At 38.9% G+C, this 24,543-nt stretch overlaps 1 protein-coding gene across 5 annotated transcripts in view; it reads right to left on the bottom strand.

Annotated features, from left to right (window-relative positions):
- ARHGEF7 (Rho guanine nucleotide exchange factor 7) overlaps positions 1 to 24,543 on the bottom strand; it is a 125,851-nt gene that overhangs the window by 53,211 nt on the left and 48,097 nt on the right. For 4 of the 5 annotated variants that reach the window (XM_037375897.1, XM_037375895.1, XM_037375898.1 and 1 more), the window contains exons 3-6: positions 22,503 to 22,587; positions 18,111 to 18,241; positions 15,408 to 15,609; positions 6,307 to 6,395 (exon numbers count right to left, since the gene is read on the bottom strand). In XM_037375897.1, coding sequence (XP_037231794.1) covers positions 6,307 to 6,395; positions 15,408 to 15,609; positions 18,111 to 18,241; positions 22,503 to 22,587 — 507 coding nt within the window. Of the gene's footprint in view, positions 1 to 2,075; positions 2,142 to 6,306; positions 6,396 to 15,407; positions 15,610 to 18,110; positions 18,242 to 22,502; positions 22,588 to 24,543 lie in introns of those variants that run through there. The other variant, XM_037375900.1, reaches the window with a different exon arrangement.

Raw genomic sequence — 24,543 nt, 5'->3', positions numbered from 1 at the left:
AGAACAGTCATCAGAAAAATCATCAGAAATTGGTAAAGCACAATAGAAGTTCTAACAGAAATGAACAGTTAGTGCTGTTTTCTCGGTCTCAATTACAACACACCACAACTAATCTTGCTAGCAAAGTGTTTACTTGTTCAGATATCCTGTTCTATCTAGAAGGTCTGAATATTAACAGATTTACAAATACCAAGTAACTGCCAACTTTATTTAGCAATATGATTACCACTATCGCATTCTTTTTAAATGGGGCTGCCGAATCTTCCAGTAGGAATGCAGTAACATACATTACCATGAGAAAATTATAACACATTCTGATGTAAAGCCAAGAATTTATAAAACAGCACACACTTGTTTTCTGGCTGAATATAAATCAAACAACTGGAATACCCCCAAACATGTACAAGAGAACATTTTACTGAGCCATCTCCCAGGAGCCTGCTTTAGGATATCCTCCAGTATAATCACATCAGGCTCTACTGTGCTGCTAGCAGGCAAATGTATTTTGCCTCCAAAAAATTAATGATTCAGCAAAGGAATCATCAGAATTAGATGTAATTCAATGAACACAGCTGAGCTTTGAGAACTTTTTGCTATTCACTGGTCAAAAGCCACGCCACAAACCTCCTCCTTTTGCTACATGCCGTATTTGTCAAGCCTACAGTAATATCTCATTTCAGCATTTATACTAATGACTGTAATTGAGTGCATTATTCACTGTTGTAGTCAATACTCTTTCTTAGGAAATAAAAAAAGCCATTCATTCCTAAATGCAAACCTGATGAAATAACTTTAAATAGTTCAGTATGTCAACGAAGAATTCACTGTTCCTTTCATTGGTGTCATTGATTCTGCTTATTCCTTGAATGCTTCTATTCATTTGGAGAGGGAGAGAGACCATTTTTGAGTTCGTTCTTTTCTTGGAAATCTGAATCCTGAACTGAAGATTAAAATGTCTCCATTCTCTGCTAAAGACTATGACAGAAGAATGTCACAGGGAAAGTTATGGCTACTAACTAGAACACTACAGCGTAAAGTACAATATGGGCACACAAATTTTAAAAAAGCTAAGGTTTTTTTGACCACTTAGACCAGGAAAAAAAAAATGCAGCACTAATTAAACCCCATATTCTTTTACACATACATAAAACAAAGTAAATTGTTAAAATGGAAATATAAAAGTACTTAGCATCCATGAGGTTCACAACTAAATGCAAAACCTATCTTTCCCAATATGGCTTTCCCTACAAAAATCTCCCATCCCAAAGTCACTACAGAGCTATTAGTAGGGAAAAGGAGACTGAAAGCCAAAGACAAAAAAAAGAGTGTACTGACGAAGCACTGAACAGCATTAAAAGCAATATGAAGATAAAACTCAGCAAATTTGCTAGAGAGCTTGAAAGGCTGCACCACTGCTCCACTTCCCATTCTTTGCTATGAACAGCTGTCTGAAAAGCTTGAAATAAAAACTAGTTCCATGTTGGACACACTATTTTCCTGTGGTGGCAGGGATTTCTATTTGAGCATTTTCTTTGCAATATGGAGAATACAGGATTGGAGAAAAATACATTTAAAGGAGAAAAAAAAGAAAGAATAAGAGAGCCTAAAAACTAGAATTATCAACCTGATAAATTAATGCAAAAAGGAAAATAAATGCAACTGTACATAAAACAGCTACAAAACCTATACAGAGTATTAGATACATTTCTGTTGCTTTATGTTATTCTAGTAGTTCAGTGTTACACAATATTTTAGATACAGTTTCAAACACCTCCCAAAACACATTAAATCTTTTTTTTTTTTTACAAGTACAGTTTCCACAGTATACAACATTCTTTTACTTTGAACCTCTTTAAAAAAGAATATTCTTGCTTACATAGCTCTAAACCATCAGTTCTGTGAAATCTCGCATCCTTCCAGCTTGACTTACCTACCTCGCTGAGAAGCTATGAGGATTAAATGCCCAGACTGTGCTCTGAAGTGGTAAGTAGTCAGTATTTCAACTCAGTATTTTGGCATCAGAGTACCCTTACATTCCTCATATCCACATCTCACCCGCACGCTCTAATAATCACCTTTCTTCCCTTTCCTGCTTTCTGCACGTTCTGGCTGCTGCAAGACCCCATGAGACCTCGAAGACCTTGTTTCCACAACTCCACCACAACATTTGCACAGATAAGACTGGGTACCAAAAAAGCAGCATTGAAGTGGGAGCTTTTGCAGTCCGTAACACTGATGAATGGCAGGCACAGACAACTGAGCTCGTACAGCACAAGCTCTCTCAATCACACAGCATGGAAAATTCAAGTATGGTTAACAATTCTGTCATACAAAACCCCAGCCATCTCCCTAAGGCAATAACCTACCACCCAAAAATGGATTTAAAATGACCTACATGAAGCTGATTGCCTTCCAAATCACAGGGAGAAAAAGCCAATTTCACAGCAATGCCTGGGCATGATCCTGTAGCACATTCCCATTTTAGGGGAGTAGTATGGCACTCAACTGAAATATCACGTACTTCAGCAAAACAGTGATCAATGTCTAATTTTCCTGGATCACGAGAATCTGAGAGATGAATGCCTTAAAATAGGCCCCCCAAGAGGGACAGCGTAAAGCATCATGCAAGTAATAGCACATCTCAAGAGTCCTCAAAAACTTTGATGAACTTCAGTAAACACACTCTTGACCTAAATGCAAAAGTGTGGCCTCAAAAGGAGTGCTTATTTTCCATCACTTCTCAAACCCTTAAATGAAAAGCGAGGTCACCCAAACATTCATACTATGGGGAAATTTGTCCGTTTCTTTACCTGCTTTTAAAAGAGCTTCTTAATCTCAAGGCAATTATCCTGTAAGTGGAGATAACCTGACTATTTTGGACTCAAAAGTTTTAAATTCTCAAGGGATCTCAAATAAAATTAAAACTCAAGACTAACACCTGCTCTCTGTCTTCAGGGAACAACCTGCAGTAATATGCCCGCTTCTTCAGTAACAGGTTACTAAATTACTTCTATGTGAAAAATGCTTTGTGCTTGATCACAAGTCTGGTTCACATTACACACTGCTGCAGACTTGTACCATTTTAATGGAGAACAAGACCTTGTAGCACTAGTCATTCTCTACTAACCTCCATTCCTGAGCCATGGAGAATATAAGCATAAACCAAATGTGCTCTGTCTTATCAGCAAGACCTAGTGCATAAAGTGCACTGAGACTACAAGGCATGTGATTTGTGTTATGAACTTCAGATGGAGCTCTGTGAATCCATAAAAATAAAGAACACTTTTACAAGGGAGTGAAGAACAGCAGAAAGCAGTGAAAGCAACCTCCTCTTTATATTAAGCACATTTCCCTTAGCGTATCTCAGCCCTTCTCCCAGAAAGGGCGATTTGCAGAGCCCCTCCTACCACTTTCTGAACTTCCTCTGAACTGCCCTTTGATTTTATCCGCAGTCTGAAAAATGTACCCACAGGTGCTGCCCATACCTGCACAAATCCTGCCCTAGGAAAAAACAGCAATAAATAATCACAAGGTTTACAGGGTCTCAGCACATACCTGTATGGTGGAAGATAGCCACGACTTAAAAATAGCAAGCAGTCCCAGAGTAAAAGCCTCAAATCATGCCTGGTTGTCAAGACAGCCTTTAACACACAATTTAGTGCTCACTCTTTAACTCAAGCTACATCCTTTCAGCTACCAGTTGCCAAAGGTTTATTTGGAGCTGTTCTGTTTTTACCTTAGTACGGGCTCAATTTTGTTACCAGTACAGTCTGATAAAACTCTAGCAGAAGGAAGTCCATATGTAAGCTGCAGACATGGAAGACAGAACAAAAACTGAACTCACAGGTTAAACTGCTTCCACTTCAGTGAATGGTTTTGCTGCTTGTCTTATTAAAAATGTAATTATTTTTATGTGTAGATAACTAAAGTAATTATTTTATAGTTATATTGCCGTCAGAAGCACTCGTCGTTTTTCAAGAAAATCTAATGCCAGCATGTCTAATTTAGGTTTCAGGTAAAGTCTTATTCCTCTGAAACAAATGTGCATGCTACAACACTGCCTCTTATTATTTAAACAAAAAGAATAAAATGTTAAGCTTAAAAAAAAAGTGAGTATCTTCCACACTGTGGAAAAATGTGAAAACGAGACAATTGTCCAGTTCACTGCAGACAGATCGAAGAACAGCACTCTAGGGCCAGTGTTCTAATTTACTATATATGTATTATTATGAACTGATAATTTCTACCTCCTGCACATCCCCACAAGATGTCATCAACAGTTAATAGCTAGGAATCTTATTACATCAGCTTAGTGCACCAAGACAGCTGTACCCAAGCAAGGTAAAAAATAACCTAATTCCAAGAGTAGGTACGATGGTTACTAGGGGTTTTTTTTGTTTGGTTTGGTTTTGGTTTTTTTGGTTTTTTGGGTTTTTTTTCATTGAACTACTTTAAAAGCCAGCTACGGCTATCTGTTTCCCAAAGTATATAGTAGCTTGAGTCTCCATGGTTATGATAATAGGTTATCCAGGGAACAATTATAAAAGGCACACAAGCCAAAGGTGGTATTTCCAAGTTGTATGGCCTTTTATAACGTAGCCACCTTAACTGTAGTTTCAGGCAAATCCAAACATTTACTTTCTGTTTTCACTGAAGCACAATATCACACCCCCAAATGGCCTTTATCACCCCTACGAAGTAAAATATACAACAAGATTCAATTCATTTTGGACACAAACTAGAGTTTTAGTTAAGCCCTCTGTTAAACAGCTGCAACTCATTTTTCATCATATTAAGATCTGTCAGGGAAATAACAATGTAAGATTATATAGAGAGGCACGTAATTACCAAGCACTTCAAAAAAACCCACCAAAAACCAAACCAAAACCACCACACTCCCCCTCAAAAAAAAGCAAAACCAATCCAAATCTAAAGGACTGTTCAAGACAGCTGCAATTTATTTTGATTAAAAACTCAACACAGATATAAACTTAATTAAGAAGTCTTCTGCCTAGTGGAGGGACTAAATCCTCTCCTTTGTTGCATTCACCTCAGTTTACTTGTCTTGAAAAACATAGGTTTTAACGTCAAAACAATAGAGAAGACATATTTGCTACTACACTCTACAGCAACTTTGGAAAAAAAAGACTATAAAGAGATACAGTGAAAAACAAAAATAAAAAGGAAAACTATCCAATATTTTGTTGCTGGATGTACCACAGTAAGATCATTATTTCTAGCAGTTTGAAGGAAGGTGTACCTGCACAGGTACTTTCCATCATGACTAGCAGGTGTGGGATACAACAGCCAAAAAACTGCAGCCCTCCCTTTACCATGGAATTACAGCTACCATCAGAGGCACTGAACAAGCCAGAGAGAGGAGCAGAAGATTGTTTCATTGTTTTCAATTAGGGGACTATATACAAAACAGCACTGTTCTTCCAGGTGGCTGATATTATTCATACCACAACCACAAAAGATGAAAGCATAGAACTATGCTATATGATCCCTACTAAAAACTGACGGATAAAATTAAGAACAATGAAGCTGCTTCAAAGAAAAGGGAAAGAAATTATGTTTTGGTTTTACACCAGCAGGGTGCAGTGGTTAACAAAACCAGTAAGATGCTTTTTGTTTCCCAATATATCTACTGTTAGTAAATAAAGGATTCTCAAAATGGTTACAACAGGTTAAAAAACAGTTTGGTATGTTTCTTACATGCATCTACCAAAGAGGTCTGAGTACTAGGTTAAGAATTCCTGAGGGTGTGTTAATGGCTGACACTAGCTATACCACTTTTACTGTGAAATCCATCCATCAGTGTATGGGAGAGATTCCTGAAGTTAATCATCAAGTTGATTTATAAGCATGAATACAAAAGATGCAAATTCTTTCAAAATATTCCATCCCTTGTTTAACAAAAAGGGCAAAAATATTCTTAATTACTTTAACACAGCAAGATTTCACGAATTCATAGAGACTGGGGAAGACAGATTGCATATTTGGGGGATGGGGGAGAAAAGGGAAATCCACAACTAGTAAAGCAAATAAAATGAGCATAATATATTACATAAATGCCTATTATTCACTTTAGACTATAATTTTGCATCATGCTTAAGAATCTGTATGTATGAGTCTATTAAACTAATTAGGATACTGTTCATATGAGAATTTATAAAACTCCTATCTAATTTCAGCCGTAAGGCTCTGACAACACTGCCAAATTTTTTGCACAGGTAAGAGCATTTAGTTAAATGATATTCTACCACATACAACAGCTCACACGGAGGAAAAAGGATCACTCACCACATTGTAATAGCTTTTGTTAATTGCAGACGTATCAAAGCCTTTAGGTGGACTCTTCAGTGTACCTGATTTGGGGGAGACCGGTTTTTCTGAAATGTAAGATATTCTGAGGTCAAAGGGGTGCAATTTCATAGCTCAACACTAGAGGTCAAACAAACTGCTTTAAAATATTTCTCAATAAGATACAGTGAAAATAGTGCTTCACTGAGAAACATACTTGTGCTTGACACTACTGGTAAAGAAACAATATGGTTCATATGTTGAAAATGAAACTCTAGCCTCAATGAAGGCAGGCAGAAAAACTCCCATTCTTTTTCCTGGAACCCAAAAATCAGTTAGTAAAATTAGCTTTTCCAGATTTTTAAAAAACAAAAACGAAACTATGACAGATTGCAATTAAAGAACCCAAGCGTTTCCAAACACCACACACAATTTCAAACAAAAGTTGTATTAATTTTAATATCAGTTTAATGAACTCTGTAAAAGCAAGTGACTAAAGCTGAACATACTAGAGGCACGACTTCATACTCAGTCTGGTTGAAATAGAGAATCAAAAAACTACACAAGTAGTAGAGTGACTTACCCAATGCTTATCTCTGAAAACTAGCTTTTTTAAAAAGTTACTTTCAATGTTAAGTAAAAAAAAAAAAAGCTTATGTACTTGAGAAGAGAGTCCATCAGAACAATAAATGCAATCCTTCCTGTATCCCATAGTGAATCTACTCAGTAATGCACACTTTTCCTGGAAGGACAATTAAGTCTGTGAGATCAAAACAACAGTCCTAAGTTACCCAAGTGCTGACTCCCAGAATGGAGAGGTACAGAAAGCACACTCCTAAAGCTTCCCCTCCTACCTCCACCATTGCTCTAAGTCAATCGAAGAGGAGCAAAGATGATGGGAGAGACAATCAAAAGCACCATGCTGCTGCTGGAGAAACAGTAAGTAAGACTTACACCGTCTCTTTTCGACCTCTCAGCACTTTAAACGAGAATGCTTGTGAGGCTGTATTTATCAGGACATTATGGTGTTTTGATTTGTTTTTTAAATAAGTAGGCTTGTCTAACATGCAAATTTCAAATAAGCACTGAATTTGCATCTGAACAGTAAAATTGCAAATTGTAAACAAACAAAAAAACTCCACAAACCAACAAAAATCCCGAAAAAAGCATCATCAAAACATACCTACTGGAAGTTTTACCTTTATTTTAAAAGCACGCTCCTGTTTCAAACACATTTTAATAAAGATATATGAATAATTTAGCTCTAGTTTACCCGATACCTCAGGCCACTAAGAATAAATTATGCAAGTTTCCAACACAGACCCGCCTTTCCAGGGGAAGCCCAGTCAGCCAGGCCAAGGGCCCTGCTATCCCCACGGACAGTAAAGCTGACCAGGGAAACACCACCATAAGCAGAACAGCTCGTGTGGTACCAGCCTCTGCTAGACTGTACCCTGGCTAATCTAGTGCTTCTTTCAGGCTGCCCAGCTGCAGTCCCATGGGTGTTGCACTCTCAGGGGAGCTGACTACAGATGCAGGCCACAGTTTCGCCTCCAGTGCCAGGAGCACCCAGCAGGCCAATGGGTCCTGAGGCTTTAGCTAGCAGTCTGCAAGGAGCAGCTCAGGCCCCAAAAGCACGCAAGTGGTATTATCTTTAAGGGGATTTTCTCTGTATTTCACTGGAACTCCCCTCAAAGAAGCTATTCTAAAAATAAAATATGGTCTTAAGACTGTCAAACACGGGCAAAAACATTTCTCCTTACTATGTTCAGAGATGACAGTAAAATCCTTTTGGTTCATATCCCCTGCCCACCCCAGCTCCCAAGTCAGCTATAAGCTGACAGACAGCACAAAAACCATTAGCCCCAGCACTTAGCTGGGAACGCCGACGCTCTCAGCCACCTGCAGTACATACATGCTTGCTATACAGTCAAGCAATTCCAAATGACAGGACTCCTCCCATCCCCTTAGAGCAAAACCATAAACCCAAGCAGACTTGTCATCAAACACTCAGCATGAAAACAGCACCTAAAGTCATGCTGTATGGATGGCTACCCATTTATATATTCACATATAGTGGTACTCATTTATGGGGAAATTACAATTTGGTTTTTTGTACTGAATGATAAACCTGTCGTTTACACAAACTTGGTAATTTGCTTTCATTCTCTACAGAAGCTCTGACTTCTATTTCAATTTATAGTGACTTTCAGGTTCACCAAATATGTAAAGGCTTATCAGTCATGCACCAGAAAGGAGTTATTTAAGAAAAAGCAAAAAGTCAAAGTAAGTTTTCTCATAATACAGATGTCTGACCCCTGTTAATCTGGAGAAAGCTGGCCAGTCATAGAAATCTGGCTCTTCTTCCAGCTAGTTTGTTATCTTTAAAGGGTCTAAAAACACATCTCTGCCCCTAACATTTTCTCTTCCTAAGCTGCTGAAGTGGGAGATTTTTTCCTCAGTCATTTATATTACCAACCGTTCATCTGATTAAATTATCCATCAGAGACACACGATCAAATTGAGATTTAAAAACAAGACACAAAAAAGAATCACACAGTCAAACAATTTCGCCTGAACAGTCACAAACAACATTCAGCTTTTAAAATGCAAAAGCCTTTTCTATTGCAGAAACACAGAATTAGACACAGCAAATCAGTCCAGCTGTCCATCATGTCTGGTATTCTGCCTCCAAGCACTGTCTTGCTCATGAGGAGGAATAAGAAACATTCTTGTTGTAATCAACTTATTGCACAATGCATTACACAAAAGAAAATCCTGATCCTGCACATAAGAAATCACTTCCTTAGCATAAACAAAGATAAATGTTATCATCCTTCATGACAGGACATTACAGTACTTTGGCAAACATACAGGCATAATTCATTAAACATTTCAAGCAGGTGTCATGCCCACTCAGCATACTGGTAACTTATACCGGTCTTATAGTTCCATAGGTCTATGCAGTCCATAGGTTTCCAAAACATTAGCAAAATACTCTGGCACCCTGCCCACTCCCCTAACCAACTCCTCTGTTTCTCAAAGCACTGGAAGAGAGAGACTTGAGCCAAACACCAGGTTTTCCCGTACAGAAGATTCTCCCCTTCAGTCACCCATCCATTACATTAACACTAAAAACACATCAACAAGCACAGCATATGATCATATCCAAAACAAACACGATCTGCTCAAGTACTGGAAGAGACTGTATTCAGCTGATGACTGATACCAAGAGTTAAAGTTACCACTATCAGTTTCTTTCCTGATCAAAGCATTACGGTCAGCTGCACTCAGATACACTTGATAGTGCTTTGAAGTGTCTAGTGGCTAGTGATAAACCAGATAGAACTCACTTAACAGATCATCTTTGGGTGGAGACCGAGTTTGGCATAGGCTTCTTAACGTTATTCTTCCAGCAAATAATTATTCTCAGTAGCACCAAAACAACTTAGAGCAGCTGCTTCTGTAACCTTTCCCTAAGCAGTACATAAGATGCCATCAACTTTCTAAAATGCAAGTTGTGTTATCCTTTACAAGCATCTACCTTTCTAAGTGACTGTAAAAGGACAATTTACCCAATCCTTCCCAACATTTTGTTTCATTCTTTTTTCATTTACATGCAAGTATTTATTTTACTTGCCTTCAAATTACTTGTCATGCTCACATTCTCTACCTCTGTCACATTCATTTTCATGCAACAGTCTACTTCACAACGCACTGCTTCAAGACATCCTTTAGTAAAGTATTGCAACCCTACTGCTGCAAGAACATCACCATGTGTTTCTGCCGTTACTAGGCTATGGTGTGTAAGATGTGATTTAGACTATTTCATCCTACAGTGCAGGAGGAAAGATGTACCAGCTGGGACACCGAAAGCTAGATGGTCCCTATTAGTGAAGTGCGACAAGCCAGCTCTGTCTCTCTACACTAATTGGTTCAAGTCCAGTATGAGGAGGGCAGACCCAAACTTGTTCCCAGTCGACTCAGGCATCGCTGCAACATGCTCTATTCTGCAATGGGGACACTACCAACACTTCCTCCCTAGTAGCATTCATTGGTCCCAACCTCTACTCTATTTATGTCTGTAGAGTAACACTTGGCAACAGGTACGCTTTACCCAACCACGTACACCTGAAGGGGGAAAGCAAAACTAGCATTCTTTGTGGGTTTTTCTTTTCTTCATTCTTTTTCCAAAGCTACAAGTGGATCTTGTCCTTCCCTCACACACCACAGGATGGAAACAGCAGATACTCTGCTCTTCCACTACACTTGAGCCTTTTCCCCCACTGATTTTTATTTATTTATTAACATCCAACCAGAAGAACCACTAATTTGCTCTGGGCCTGATACTAACATAACTGTCAAAAAAGTGTAAGAAAAGATAGGCTAGAACAGTAATGACACATTAATTTCTGTGAATAATTAGAATTAAAACTTTGTGACATAGCAAATGTAATTTTTCAAAGCTGTATTTCCTTCTGCATAATCTCATGTCATATAAATTGATTACATTTTTATAAAACCCAGCAAGTGACCATGTGATTTTTTAAAAAAAAAAAAGTGATTAACATCTGACAGTAGCTAAGCAACTGCATCCCATTCTGGCTAACCACTATTCTTTTTAATGCAAGGGAACTCTCAAAACTATGTCTCCAAATCTCTCTACTGTTCGAGACAGAAGCAGCACTATAAGAGACAAGACTCCACCTACACCTTCACCATCACTGCTCTGTTTTATGTAAGTAATAAACTCGCAAAGGCCACGCTGTCAAATATCTAACAAGTTTACACAGTATAAATCTTTTATCCTATGTCACATGTAAGAGCATGGCAGAATAAAAATAAAAGTCCTCTCATTTCAAAGTACTTCCTGACTAGTGATCAAAGAGCTTTTTAAAAAGAAAAACAGGTAAAATGTTAAAAGGTTTAAGAAGGAAAATGAAAACATGCACACAGGGAAGGAGGGAGAGAGAAAAATGGACCATCTTTTTGACCTTACAGTGTATCTGAGCACATACCTGAAAAGAAACTATTACTATGGGGTTTTTTTCCTATTTGTAAGTTTGATCATAAGTACCACAATTTCAAACAGATCTTCTTTTTCCCCTTTGGTTGGGAGGAAGGGGGAGGAAAGAAAACACACGCAAAAGCAAAATAAAAATCATTTTGCATCTCAGCCAAATTTATTCCCCCCAAACCACAGAATTATTGTCCAGCCTAAGAAAACTAAATGCTGTGCTTTGCTCAGTAATCTCAGTATCTGTCCTACAACCATTCATAGCTCACCTCATACATGTATTAGCATTCTGTGCTAACACTAATCATTCTGGCATAGCTACACAAACAAGTTACAGCATGGGCACAGCATTGCAATGTTTTATTAGCTACATGGAGATACCTTATCATGTAACATACTCTGCTTGTACAACTATACACAATGTAGTTTACTTCTAAAATTTTTAAGAAAGCAGTGTGGGTAAAGGCAGTTCCCGTTACCAAGCAGCTCCTTCCTCCTTGTCTTTAATATCTAACTTCAGATCAACCATACAAGCTATCTGGCATTAAAGGATACCAATTTACAACAAAAATCCATTTATCTAAACATCTAATAGCTATGAATTTTGTGAGAATTAAAACAAAAACACACATCCATGAAGAACTTTCCCTTTCTTCTTACCCAGTTTGCCAAAGTCTGGTTATGCCAGACTGAAGAGATTTATTTAATCAAACTCACCATTTCCCAGGAACTCTCCAAATAATCAAAACATCCAGAATCTCCAAAACATCATCAAAAATGCTAAGTGTTAAGAATTCTGTATAGGTAACTAACTGCTGTACTTTCAGCCCCATTTGAGAGAAGAAAGAAGGGTGGAATCATACTGCCAATGCCAGAACACTTTACAGAGTACTGTGAAAACCAGTTAGATGTCCAGGATGAACATTTGTTCCCAAGACCTTAATCAAGAGCAAGTATTTCAACAAACCTATCCTGATCTTTTTTAAAATAAATTCATTGTAATGCTGATAGAAAACACATTTTGAATTTGAGTTTGCAAGACAGCAAGTTCTACTAAATCATTTTGAAATAAATCAGGAAAAAAAGGCACTGTTGTGTTTCAACCTCATGCTTAAAGCATGAGGGCACTTACAGTACTTCTAAATTAGGAAAAAATCTTACAGTAACGTACATACAGTTGCCAGTAAGTCAAGAAAAAAGGACAGTGAAAGACTATCAACTCAAGAAATGTCAACCAGTCTAATGAAGACTAGCAAAAAAGAGCAGGGGCACAGGAGTGCAACAGAGACTGTCAACACATACATATAACAGACAAAACTTCTCATGAACCTCTACCAGAGCCATTCATGTAACTTCAGAGCTTTGTGGTAAACAGTACTACATTCTTGTTTCAACAAGGACAACAGAACAACAAGTCTAACCTCAGGACACAGTGACAATGTACTTTGATACAGAAGGGAGGAGAGTTACAGAGAAGTCCCTCTCTCTCTAGCACCTTCTACAATACCCACAAGGAAGAAATCACTTGAGAACAAATGTTCATAACAAATTCCTGGAAACAACCAAGAAAAAAAGAGCATTGCAAAATGAGAACAACAAACTAAGTAAGAACTCAGTAAACTTCAAAATATGTGTAAAAACAGGATTCGCACCAGTGACGGTGCAAGGGTAAAAAGGCTCACAAGAATGACAAGCCTTTTAAGAATTAGGGGCATCTCAAGGAAGACCAAGAAAAGTAGATGCAAATTGACAAGATCAAATATCACAAATACTACGGTGACACTACGGTGACTCAAAACACAGAAAAAGAAACAAAAGTAACTAGAAGTCAGGTCACCAGCTGAAATACAACATGGACATAAGAGTAAGAGCAAACAAAACATTCCATCACATACATTCACCAAGTGGGAAAGCTGATCTGCAACTCAGAAGAGTTATTAGCAGACATCAAGAAGCTCTTAATATGTCATGCTTCCCTCTACCCCCCCATCCTCATTATAAAAGGTCAACTTCAGACAATTCAAACATACCTACGAAAGACATTAAAGCAAGTTAAAACTAGTATTTTGATAAAGGAGTACCTGCTGTGCCGATTTGGCAGTAAGAGAACTAGCTACATCCATGTTTGAAACCACAGAAGACAAGTGAAGTTCCACAACATAGTGGAAAAGGCCAAACATAGTAACAGTCTTTAAAAAGGAGAACAGAGAAAGCTAGTGCTACAGGTCAGTCATTTTCACTTTGTAACAGTCAGTAAATGCAGGGAAAACAAGCAGTAACTCAGCTTCCCGAGAAAAAACATAGGCCTGTATTTCCTTCCACAGAAGCAACTGAACATATGAGAGCACTCCAAGAACACAAGAAGTCTGACAGAATCCAGGAGCACAAGCCCTTGCAGCACAGGGAACATGCCTATACAGCAGAGGGAAAAGAAGAACTTTATAGAAAACTTTTCTGATGGTGAGAAGTAAAAACTAAACCATGGAGTAGAAGCAGGTCATGTCAGCCCCCAGGAATCAGACCAGGATGCGAGGACTGGTAGGAATCAAACTGCAGCTGGTATTAACCTCAGCCCTACAGCTTGTTGGCATTTCTGTTTAGGAGAGTTACTTCACTTAGGTGAAATATTCTTAAAAAAACCCAAGAACAACCTTAATTTCAGTTGCTGGCAACTTTCAGTTCTCATTTGTTTTATGTTAAAAGCCAGTTTCATTCAGGAGCCTGACTGCTGACCCAAGATCCAGTCTCAGGAGTCAGAAGAGATCAAAACTGATGAAATCCAAAGCTGACCTCTGAAGCAACGTTTTAAATGAATAATGATGAGACAAGAGAATAGTCATGGCTGACAGACTGCTACAACACCAAAGACAAGAAAAAACGGGCTTCAGGAATTGTTTTTCAGATCTCTGAAGAACTTAAATCATGACTGTCCAAGAGGATCTAGTTGAAAATGACAATGAAGTTACAGATCTAAGTCTCTAGCATTCTACAAAAAACAGACTGTAGATTGCAAATCAAGGAAGAGAGTAAAGAGGATACAACCGGAAGAGAAAGAATTTTAAAAATGAAGTTTTACCCTTACAACTTCACTTGGCAATCATACATCGGTATGGCTGCCTAAAAAAAAAATAAAATTAATGCCAATGATTTTAGCATGGCCCAGAAAACATGTGTTTTCATTGGAGCTGTGAAAAGGGAAGAGTTGTAAAGTCTCTCAGAGAGTCCCTGGGTAGTTTTATCCTACCAGGTTTATCCCTATCTCTGAAAGTAAGCACAGACTGGGCTGGGGGGGATAAAGGGGGATGGTGTGGAGAGAAAAAATTAAAAAAAAAAAGATGTCACCCATCACAAGGTCCTACTAAATTAAAAAGCAATGTTAGCTCACACATTCGGTCGTGAAGATGACGTTTACAGAAAACACTTTCTCTGTATGAAGTTCAAAATAAAACTTCAGTGGAAGAGTGAAGCCTGTATAAAGGAAAGGTGAAGGCCTATAAACAAGAAAGAAAAAGAAAAATCACAAATACATTACCTTTCAAAACCTGTCTCTAACTTTTAGTAGATTTTGGTAGAATTGGGGATTTTTCCTGCAATTGTTTGCTTTGAAGTAATGGGACTTGTGCAGAGATTTTCTGGCGTAGAGTTTGTGGTTGGTTTTGCAGGGTTTGTTTTAGATTGAGTTTTGGTTTTGTTTTTTTTTTTTTAAAGAGATTTGCAGGAAATCTCTCACTATTCAAAAGCCAAATCACCAATTCAAATTATGTCAGCATCAGAGCCAAAATCCAACAGTCTAGGAATTCAGACCGAGGAAGTCAGAGCAGCCCAACTGTGAGAGACGCACAGACAAGCAAACAGAATGGAGGAGTCTTCTGCATGCTTACTGTCGATTCCTCAGTCCTAGAGCACCCTATATAACAAGTAGGGGTGAGGCAATAGGAGTTCATGAGCATTAATGATTGCTGTGAATGAAGTTCAGTAAACACAGTCATGCTTAAACAAAAAGCATTACCATTTTTAAGCAATCAAGCAACTATCAATCTCTACCAAAAGAATTTATGTAAATATGATCTCCTTGAAAACTCACCATTTGATTTTATTTCTCGTACATAGTTACTTGGAAACCACCCTGTTTTGCCATTTAGAGTTCCTTCCCACCAGCCTCCTTCTTCCACTCTTGTAACATGAATAATATCTCCTTTTGAAAAAGAAAGTTCATCTTCATTTGTCTGTTGAAAATTAAATTTTGCTCTCACCACCAACTGATGGTTGCTGTTATCTGTCATGTCCTAGTAAGTGAGAAAAAGAACAAAAAGATCACATTAGAGATTTGAACAATTATTCCATGAACAAAACAGAAGTATCCATAAAATGGCAACAGCCTCTCTTCCACACGTCCCACACATTTCTACTCCAAGCATTTGTAAGGGATGATTTGCCATTTCCAGTATTTCTGTCATTTTAAAACTATAGATTTGTATCAGTCCAGGGAGTATACTGTCTTATTACAGCCCCTTCAAATCAGAAGAGAGTAACAGAGTTAAAATGAGAATAATTCTTACTCTTCCAGAAAACCAAATTCTATTTTCTATATATAGTATAAATTGAAACTGCCTTTGGCAACTACGAAGAAACAACAGATTTACATTAGAGGGGGATTTTTTTCTAAAGCTTTCTGGTTGGGAGGAGGATGGAATGCAGTTTGGTTTAATTTAATTCTGGATATAAATAGAGTCTGCAGCTTAAAAACATTTGGGGTTGGATTTTTTTTTCCCTGTAAAAGGTAATGTTGGAAGGTTCCACACCTGAATATGCAAGTCTCCATGACCTGCCAATGGAGGACAGTGTTCTTCCACAAAACATAAGAAACAGTTAGGCAATTTACCTTGAATAAGTACTCACAAATCATCTGCCTCAAGGTTAGCATAGCTGCAAGTCTGCAGCATGTCAGACTTGCAGCTGTTCATATATATATATACATACACACACACAGATAATACATAAATTCATCCCCATGACAGATGGGAAGAGAGATTATTGCGCTATTGTAACAACTAAATGTTAATAGCAACTCTAAAGAAGTCTTTCAAATTAGTGAAGTTCAATTTCAACATTTTGTTCTTAGATGTCCATCTTGAATATTTGCATCATTCAAGCATTTCATGACAGTTAGGACAAACTTTCATGCTAAAATACCCTAAATATTTGGAGAGCTTTAAATAATTCAAATACAATCCACTGCACTGGAACTGAGAGAACAGACTATAAATCATATCTGCCTCCATCATAAGTAAGGATCAATACCTGTGTAACTAAAGCAGTAACTTAATGAGAAAATGACTGTGTCAGCAATCCTAGTCACCTGTCCAGATAGAAGAATACATGTTGTCTATATAGTTTAGATGATTAAAAAGATGTACTGCATAATGTCACTGGTATTTTTAACATGTCAGCTTAATTCGTATCTACAGCAATCGTTACTGTATCACAACTTAATTTAACAATCAGACTTTTAGTGGCTGAGAAACTGTAGGAAAACGAGGGCAAACACCTCTGAAAACGTGCAGAAAGCCCCGATATGCTGCAAGTCACAATGTTCAGCAATTAGACTGCCACATTTTCAAACAAGTGCCTCAGTGCTCTGCTTGTACACCATGTGCACTCATCCACTATGACTACTCAGCAAAAGAAAAAGTTTTGCCATAGTGGCCAGTAAAAAGCTACAAAATAAGCACCAACACTGCACAGTGGCATCAATTACAGTCCCTCTCCTCTGCCAGGATGGCTCTCCAGTAGAGGAAACCAAGTACAAATTTGGTGAGAACAGTTCCAAACTGATCAACTACAGCAGCAAAACCAACCTAGTAATTTCCCAGTTTGGCCACTAGCTCTCTTTCCCTCCTTCTTGCACTTCTCTGACCCTTTGCAACTTTCTGCAGAGCCACTCAGATCACCAAAGTGATAAAAATACTTTAAAACTCTGATTACTTCCATGATCCAGCTAACAGCTAGTCCCACAAAGTTGCATCAGCAAAACTGAGTGGGTTGCGAACAGCAGAGTGAGAGCTGGAATTAGTGGCCTAGGGCAAGAACTTGCATGGGCTCTGCTACCAAAGAAAACACACCAAACCACACCTAAGAAAGCTTGAGTACTGTGTTTCAAGTTTCATGTAGTAATCATCACATAGTTCAAAACTGCCTCCTTCAAGCATGGAAAAAAGCAGTTTACAATAGGGATCTGAACCCTTCTTGCAAACCTTTTAGTCAGTAAAAGCACCTTTCACCACAGTTAGTTTCAATACAGTACTCCATCCTGACCTCAGCCATACCGTGTAACAACTACCCACACCACTCAGCTACCTGAAGGCTGGTTGAAGGATTCACCTTGAAACATAACAGAAAACTGCAATAACTACCAATACTGCCAACATTTAAAGTACCACCTTTGCTGAGATCTGACTCTCCTTCAATCATCATCCCTAAACTCAGACATGGAGAAAATGAGATTTTTGCCTTTGGAAGAGCAAGTCCTTATACTGAAAAGAAGATACTGTGTATGCAGACAACATGGAGCAGTAAGTGAGGAAAAAAAATAATTAGAATTTCACAGGAAGCTGCATATATTTTGGAACATCATAAGAAAAGCTGCAAAAATAGAATGTCACAGGCTTGAAACACAGAGGTGAAAGAGAAAAAACAGTTACTTTGCTACACTATCGTTCACTTATAAATCTTGTCAAAAGAAAAAAAAAGTATCACCACAGTATGTTTCATTTCTTCTTGAACTTACCAAACTCCGATACTGTCCCTGAAAGAGTTTTGAAGTTCTACTGTGTAAAGACTGGGATCCCAGAGAATCAAAAGATTTTATTCGATGAGATGAGGGCCGTGCGCATACAGAGTCACTGCCCAGCCCTATGTCTGCAAGAGGGAAGGAAAAAAAAATTAGATACTAAGAAATCTGCATGTATCTTCTGCTTACCTCTGTAAAACGGACATGCTTAAAGGAGGTTTGATGTATCTGCAGTTGCTGAATAATTCAAGATTAAAAAAATATATAATATTTAATAAATATATTACAGATAATATATAATAAAAAATAAAAATAATCTGAAATCCTGAGATACTGGCAGTTTCTTCCCCACACAGGCATGAAAACCATTTGAGCTGTTGAGGAAGAGGAGGGCTAGGGTTTTATTTCTCCATTCTTACTCACTGCCAGTCCATTTAAAGGTAATTAACCAGCATCATTTTAGCTAATGGCCAAGAATTTTGAATGCATAAAACTTGCTTGAAGTAAAGCCAGCCACATCTGTTTCTTAGCTCTCCTCCCACCCCATCTCCTTCTCAATTAAAACATTCCTTCCACTGTCTTTTTTCCTGTGTTCCTTTGTCTCATCCCTTTTTGCCAACTAAGCTGTTTCTTCTTCTTTGGAGGGAGGGGGAGGGATAAGAGGAGTAGAAAGGAGGAAAGCTGCTTGCTCAAAAAAACAACACCCTCCCAAAACCTCTCCCCTCCTTCAAGGTCTCTCCTCTGAGAAGCACACCCATTTGAGATGTTCACCCAACATGCTGTCTGAGTGCTGCTGGGGTCCCTGTGAGCTGGGAGGCATCAAGGGAGTGGCAGGGCAGAGCTCATCCCACCACTCCAGCCAGGAGCAGTGCAGCTGGGGCACAGCAGCCCCAAGCCCTGGACACTGGGCACCTCCCTGGGGATGGAATGTCAGCCCACCCACAGGTGGGGTGTCCTTGTCCAGAATAGCAGGCCACAGCCAGACCGAGGCCAGGCTGCAGCACTGCTGAGCCCCTCCCCCAGCGTTACGGTGGGACAGGGGTTGCTTCTGGCTGCACCAGCTCCCCAGTCCTCGCAGCCAAGGCCCCAGGAGAGGGATGCTCCCAGGGCCCTTGCATGGGTGACGTGTTACAGCAAACACTGCTCCTTTCCATGAGTACGGCGAGTCACTCCTTTTCCTCATTTTCCCCACATACAAGGAAATCATTCAGTAAGCATCTGAGCTTCAAAGAGCCCTGAAAGCAGTGCAGTATTTTCTGTCCCAAAACTAGATGTTTTCACAAGATTACACAAGCATGCCAACTGCTCTCCTGGTTTTTATGCCTCCGTTACTCTCTTTCCTAGTAGCCTGCTTTGCTTCCAACACTTGACTTCCATATCAGAGGTACATGCGCACAACTACAGTTTCATATTAGTTACTGTCAGACTAAAGCAGACCATGATATTATGCAAGTCCGAGTTCATTTTGGTCCAAGGGAAATAACACATACAGGCTCAGTTCCATGAGGAGACTGGTGAACAAGGCATATCTGCCATTCCACTTCAAACCTGAAGGGACAACTGGATTCAACTTAACTGGAAAGCCTTTCAAATTCAGCACGGCATCCAACAGGGGCTGACATGCAGGAGGAAGGAAAGGGTTTGAGATTGACAACAAGCACAGAAGCGTTGACAAAGGATGCTCCAAGTCCACAGTGACTGAGCGGGAAAGACCTTCTTCAGGTGCATCTTTTTTTAAAAAGTCACTGTTTTCCTTTGAAAATCATTATCCTCCAAAAAAACCCCAATCTATAAATACACATTCCCATGTCAAATAGTGCAATATTAGAACTATTCATATTAGAGTTGCGTATTTTGTATGAATAGCATCATCACACATTGAAGTCACAAAAGACCTCACACTTTGTGAGCCTGCTTTCCTAAAAGCATTTAAAGGCTACTGTATCAATATAAACACCAGCAATTAAAGTCCATTACAGAAAGGGCATACATCTTTGCAGCCAGGCAAGAAATCAGACTAAACCAACCTGGTGTAGTGGAAAGTGTCCCAGCCCATGGCAGAGGGGTTAGAACTAGACGATCTTTAAGGTCCCTTCCAACCCAAACCATTCTATGATACTACAATCATAGGCTTCATTTGTAAATCCCAACTTTGTGGCTAATTCTGAGGCTCCCAAAAACTTTCAAGTTGCTGTAACTATCTGTGACTAATGGAACTTAAGGATTAAAAGCAACCTGTAACATCTACATGTCCAGTTTGCTATGTTTCCTAACTGCAGCCAAGTGGAAGAACAGACACGCCACCAAATCCAGCATTATGCCTTAACACAGCTCACCTAGGGAAACAGGATTAGGCTGACTGACAGCAGTGCATCCCAGCCTCTGGGCAACCCTAAAACATCCCACCCTAGAATTTTTTTTAGTGTTGCCTGATGTGCAAAATTTTCTATTTTGCAATAGCAGAGCTAATACACCAACACAAGAGCACCTTTTGAGGCTTGAATTAGAAACTGCCTGTTTGAACTGAAAAGTAAGAAAATTACTACAAACAAACCACATGCAAATTGCAATTATTTTTACCAATATCTGAATAATTTCAAATCAATTTGAACTTTTGGTAGACTTAAGAGGCTTGCAGACCCCACGTATCCATAAAAGTTTCCATTAAAATACCACAAACATGTTCAATTAATTTCTCAATGGCATTATTATCAGAAAAAAAAAATCAGCTCTACTGCTAAAAACTCAAGAAACTTGAATGGCAACACAACATGCATGTTTGAAAACATTAATCTGGTAATTTTCTCAGAAGGTTCACTTTTCTACCCATCCAAAGATTGCCAGGGTCTGTAACACCCTTTCTTCCTCTCTACCAGTATCTCAACTTCCCTACACCTGTTCTTCTCCCCTCATCTGGCTACAAACAGCAACTGGTACCTTGATCCCACCCCTCCTGAAGTTAAAAATTTTGATGGGAGTATATATTCATAGCAGCCTTTCATCAGTCCTCATGCTCATTACTCACACTGCCTCCACTGCACAAAGGTCCATCTCAGAAGAACCTGTGTATATCTGAAATTCTTGCAGACCCAGACAGGGATCTGAAAGCCATCTTCCAATACTATCACAGGGAGATAGTCTAAAATGTTTCTACACGGTCACCAAATTAAAAGAAAATGGTTTGGAAGAACAACGGGTTAGAAGATTTATGTAGCTCTGCTTGCTGCTAGGAATGAGGCAACACCACAGTTTGCATGCAGTTTTGATTTCTGGTTTCCATATCATGACCACCACCCACTCCCCCAATGAAAGGGATCAGCCTGGGTCCCTTCTAAGCCAGCTACAATTGTGGCTTTCTGATGTGGGTATTAATCTGTCAATGTCTGGACCAAATGACTGCGCTTTTTCTTCCCTTTAAAGACAGCTACTGTCAGTGTGCAGTACTGAAATGGTCTATACCACCTTTCACCTTAACTGCAAATGCAAGTATCTTCAACTGGTGTAAGTCACTTCAAAGAAGTCAACGATATTAGTCCATGGTCATTCATTAGCACAAAGAATTTGGTTGTAAACTTACTCTTAAAGGGTGTTCGCTGATGAAAGGGAAAGAAAGCCATAAAAAAAGTCTCTGTTGTAATGGACCAGAGAAGTATTACTGAAGTGACAAGACACTTATTACCATTACAATGAAATAATGCTGATCCACCACTGACTTCTCTATCAGCTTCTTCTTCCTCCTCACATAAAAGTTATCAACTATGGTCTGTTTTAAATAATCTCTCATCAGACTCTAACCTGACGACCATTACTGGAACTTGCTGCTGAGAGTGTGAAGCCCAAACACAGAGCAGCAAGAAGCCAAAAAGGGCCACCAATGTTAGTAGATCTCAATTGCCCTTGTGTCCAATTGGCATTATTTGGCACAACCTCACCCTACAATGAAGCACAGATACCTCTCAACCATATGCTATTTCTACAGCTCTCTCCTTCCCACCAAAGAACTTGAAGTAGGTGGTTCTAGCTGCTACTTACATGAAACATGCATGGCTTAAGGGATCAAAAAAGTTGGCTATCCTTTTGTTGCTGTCAAAGAAGGAGGACGCTGGGGAATGGAGAGTGGGGAGGGAATAATGAAAACCTTGACAAAATTGTTCAAACATGGGAATGACAGACTGGAGCAGAAGTCCACTTCAGTAGTTCAAGAAGTCTGAGCCTTAGCTCAACCACAAAGCTTCCTTCTGCAGAAGGGGGGACTAGAGAACCCAGAGAAACAACAGAAACTGCAACAAAAACTAAGCTGTGCTTGTTCAGCAACAGGTATAAATATACATTGATGTGAGTTGAAGGTAATTGTTAAGTGAGCAGCAAGATAAAGCAGAATCTACTTACCTGCAGTCACCTTATTTAAAGCCACAAGAGAGCTGAGAACTTTGCTGAAATTCTGTCCCTGATACAGGTCATTTGCGTCAAAAGTCTGAAAAGAAAAGAACATGCAATAAGTCGTATAAACAAGCCTGAAAACTAAGCTTTTTTTTATGTTATCATGCAAACCAGGACTGTAGAAGCTATTGCCTCATCAAGGTATCAGTCTTTCAGTGGCTCTTCTGGACCAGTAAAAGTATAGGGGGTTTCCTCCTTTTAAAAAACCCACAAATAAAAGCAAAAAAACCCAACTCACAAAAAACCCACAAACCACTTCATTTTTACATAGAAAGAGAATATAGAAACAGCTGCATTTGAGAGAAACTGAAGAAGATACAAGCTAAAAATATCATGTCATTTAAGTTACAGGAAAGTCAAATAAAACAATTATCAGAAGAGAGACACTTTCCTCAGACATTTTGGCCAAAAAAGTTACTGGGTACCATTACTCTTGGCATACACTTCTTTTCCGGTAGCAACTCACAACCACTGTACCTGATCATTCATAAAGTACTATTGAAATTACTACAAATACTTCTTAAAGTACTGTAACAACATACATGTTATCTCTTTATTCTGTAAGACACAGAGGAAAGCAGAACTCCTGAAAATTAATGAAGTTGCTGGGTAGGTTAGATGGAGAATGAAGTTTGGGAAGCGGGAGGGATGAGAGGTGAGGGTTATTTTATTTTTCTTTTTTAACTGTGGGGAAGAGATCCAAACCTCAAACTATCTTGTAGAAAACACTGCAGTAATTTTCAGGCACTGGGTGATGACATTAAACATCTGGATTTTCAGGGGGAAAAGAAGAGACTTAAACCCCCACATAATATTTGCCCGAAGTAATGGAAACACTCCTTCAAACTCTCATGAAAATAGCTCTCACAACAGATTCTGCATAGGTTTAAAGGAGTCACGGTATTCCCTTGTGCAAGACTAGAAAGAGGACAAGAGACAGCTATTACAGTTGCTCCAACTGATTTAAGAAACACAAAGACATTTAGTTTCCCACAGCATAGCTGTTTTAGACAAAAAGTCAACAAAAACCTGTTTATTTTCCTGATAACAGACCCATCCCAGAGGCGCTATCAGAATGTCTGTACCACAGGAAATGGCCTTCAGAGGCAGGAGTGGAAAAACCCATGTTCCCAGGGGAGATGACAGAAAGGGACAAAAAGCAGCTAGTTGAACCCAAGAGAAGCGAAAATTTTAATGAAAGCTACGGAAAGTAGTGACAGAAGGGGCTGCCAGACCAGTTGTGACTGTTTATGTGATATACTGACAAAGGTAGGGCAGATTTAGGAAACTTTCAATTACAGTACTATTCATAAGAAGGAAAAAAAAAAAGTATCTCCCAAAGCGTTCACAACACTTGAGGTACTCACATATACTAACACACCCATTTTTTTCCCCTCAGACTGCGGATCATTCTCTGGTCCCTGCGAGCCGCAGTTCTACCTTGGCTGTAGAGGTAATGAAATCTCTCAAGCTCAGGCAGTGCGTATACAGCTCAAAGAGCAATGCCACAAGACAGGTGCAGAATCAAACAGTCAGGGGCAAACACTGATATACTCCAAGCAGTTATCATTCACACAAAATAAAGTCAAATAGTTATTTCATCATTTCACTGGCCTACAGATAATTTAAAGACTACTCTTATTTATTTGAAGCTGTAAGAAAAAGAACCAGGGAATGGCCTAGGTGTAAACTCTGTAGGGTTCTTCCTGAAACACAAGGAAGTATTTAAAGACTATGTACAGAAAAAAAAATTAAGCAAATAAAGAACAATCAGATTGTACAAAAATTAAAGTTTTATTAATAGCATATTTTATAATAAGTAGAGATCAGAAGAGACTGACAGCAGAACACATGAAACCTGGTTTAAACACAAAACCCGACTGGACATTAGCCTAACCACTGCTCAAATTGGCGAAGAACATTTAAGCTGTTACGGAACAAGAAGGCATCAGGAGTGTAAAACTTTCATTAATTACATGCTTATTGTGGT

The sequence above is a fragment of the Falco rusticolus genome, chromosome 2, assembly GCF_015220075.1.
Source record: "Falco rusticolus isolate bFalRus1 chromosome 2, bFalRus1.pri, whole genome shotgun sequence".
In the NCBI taxonomy this organism is placed as follows: domain Eukaryota; kingdom Metazoa; phylum Chordata; class Aves; order Falconiformes; family Falconidae; genus Falco; species Falco rusticolus.
Note: the sequence above shows the minus strand (reverse complement) of the source record. Positions and strands in the feature narration are given on the sequence as shown.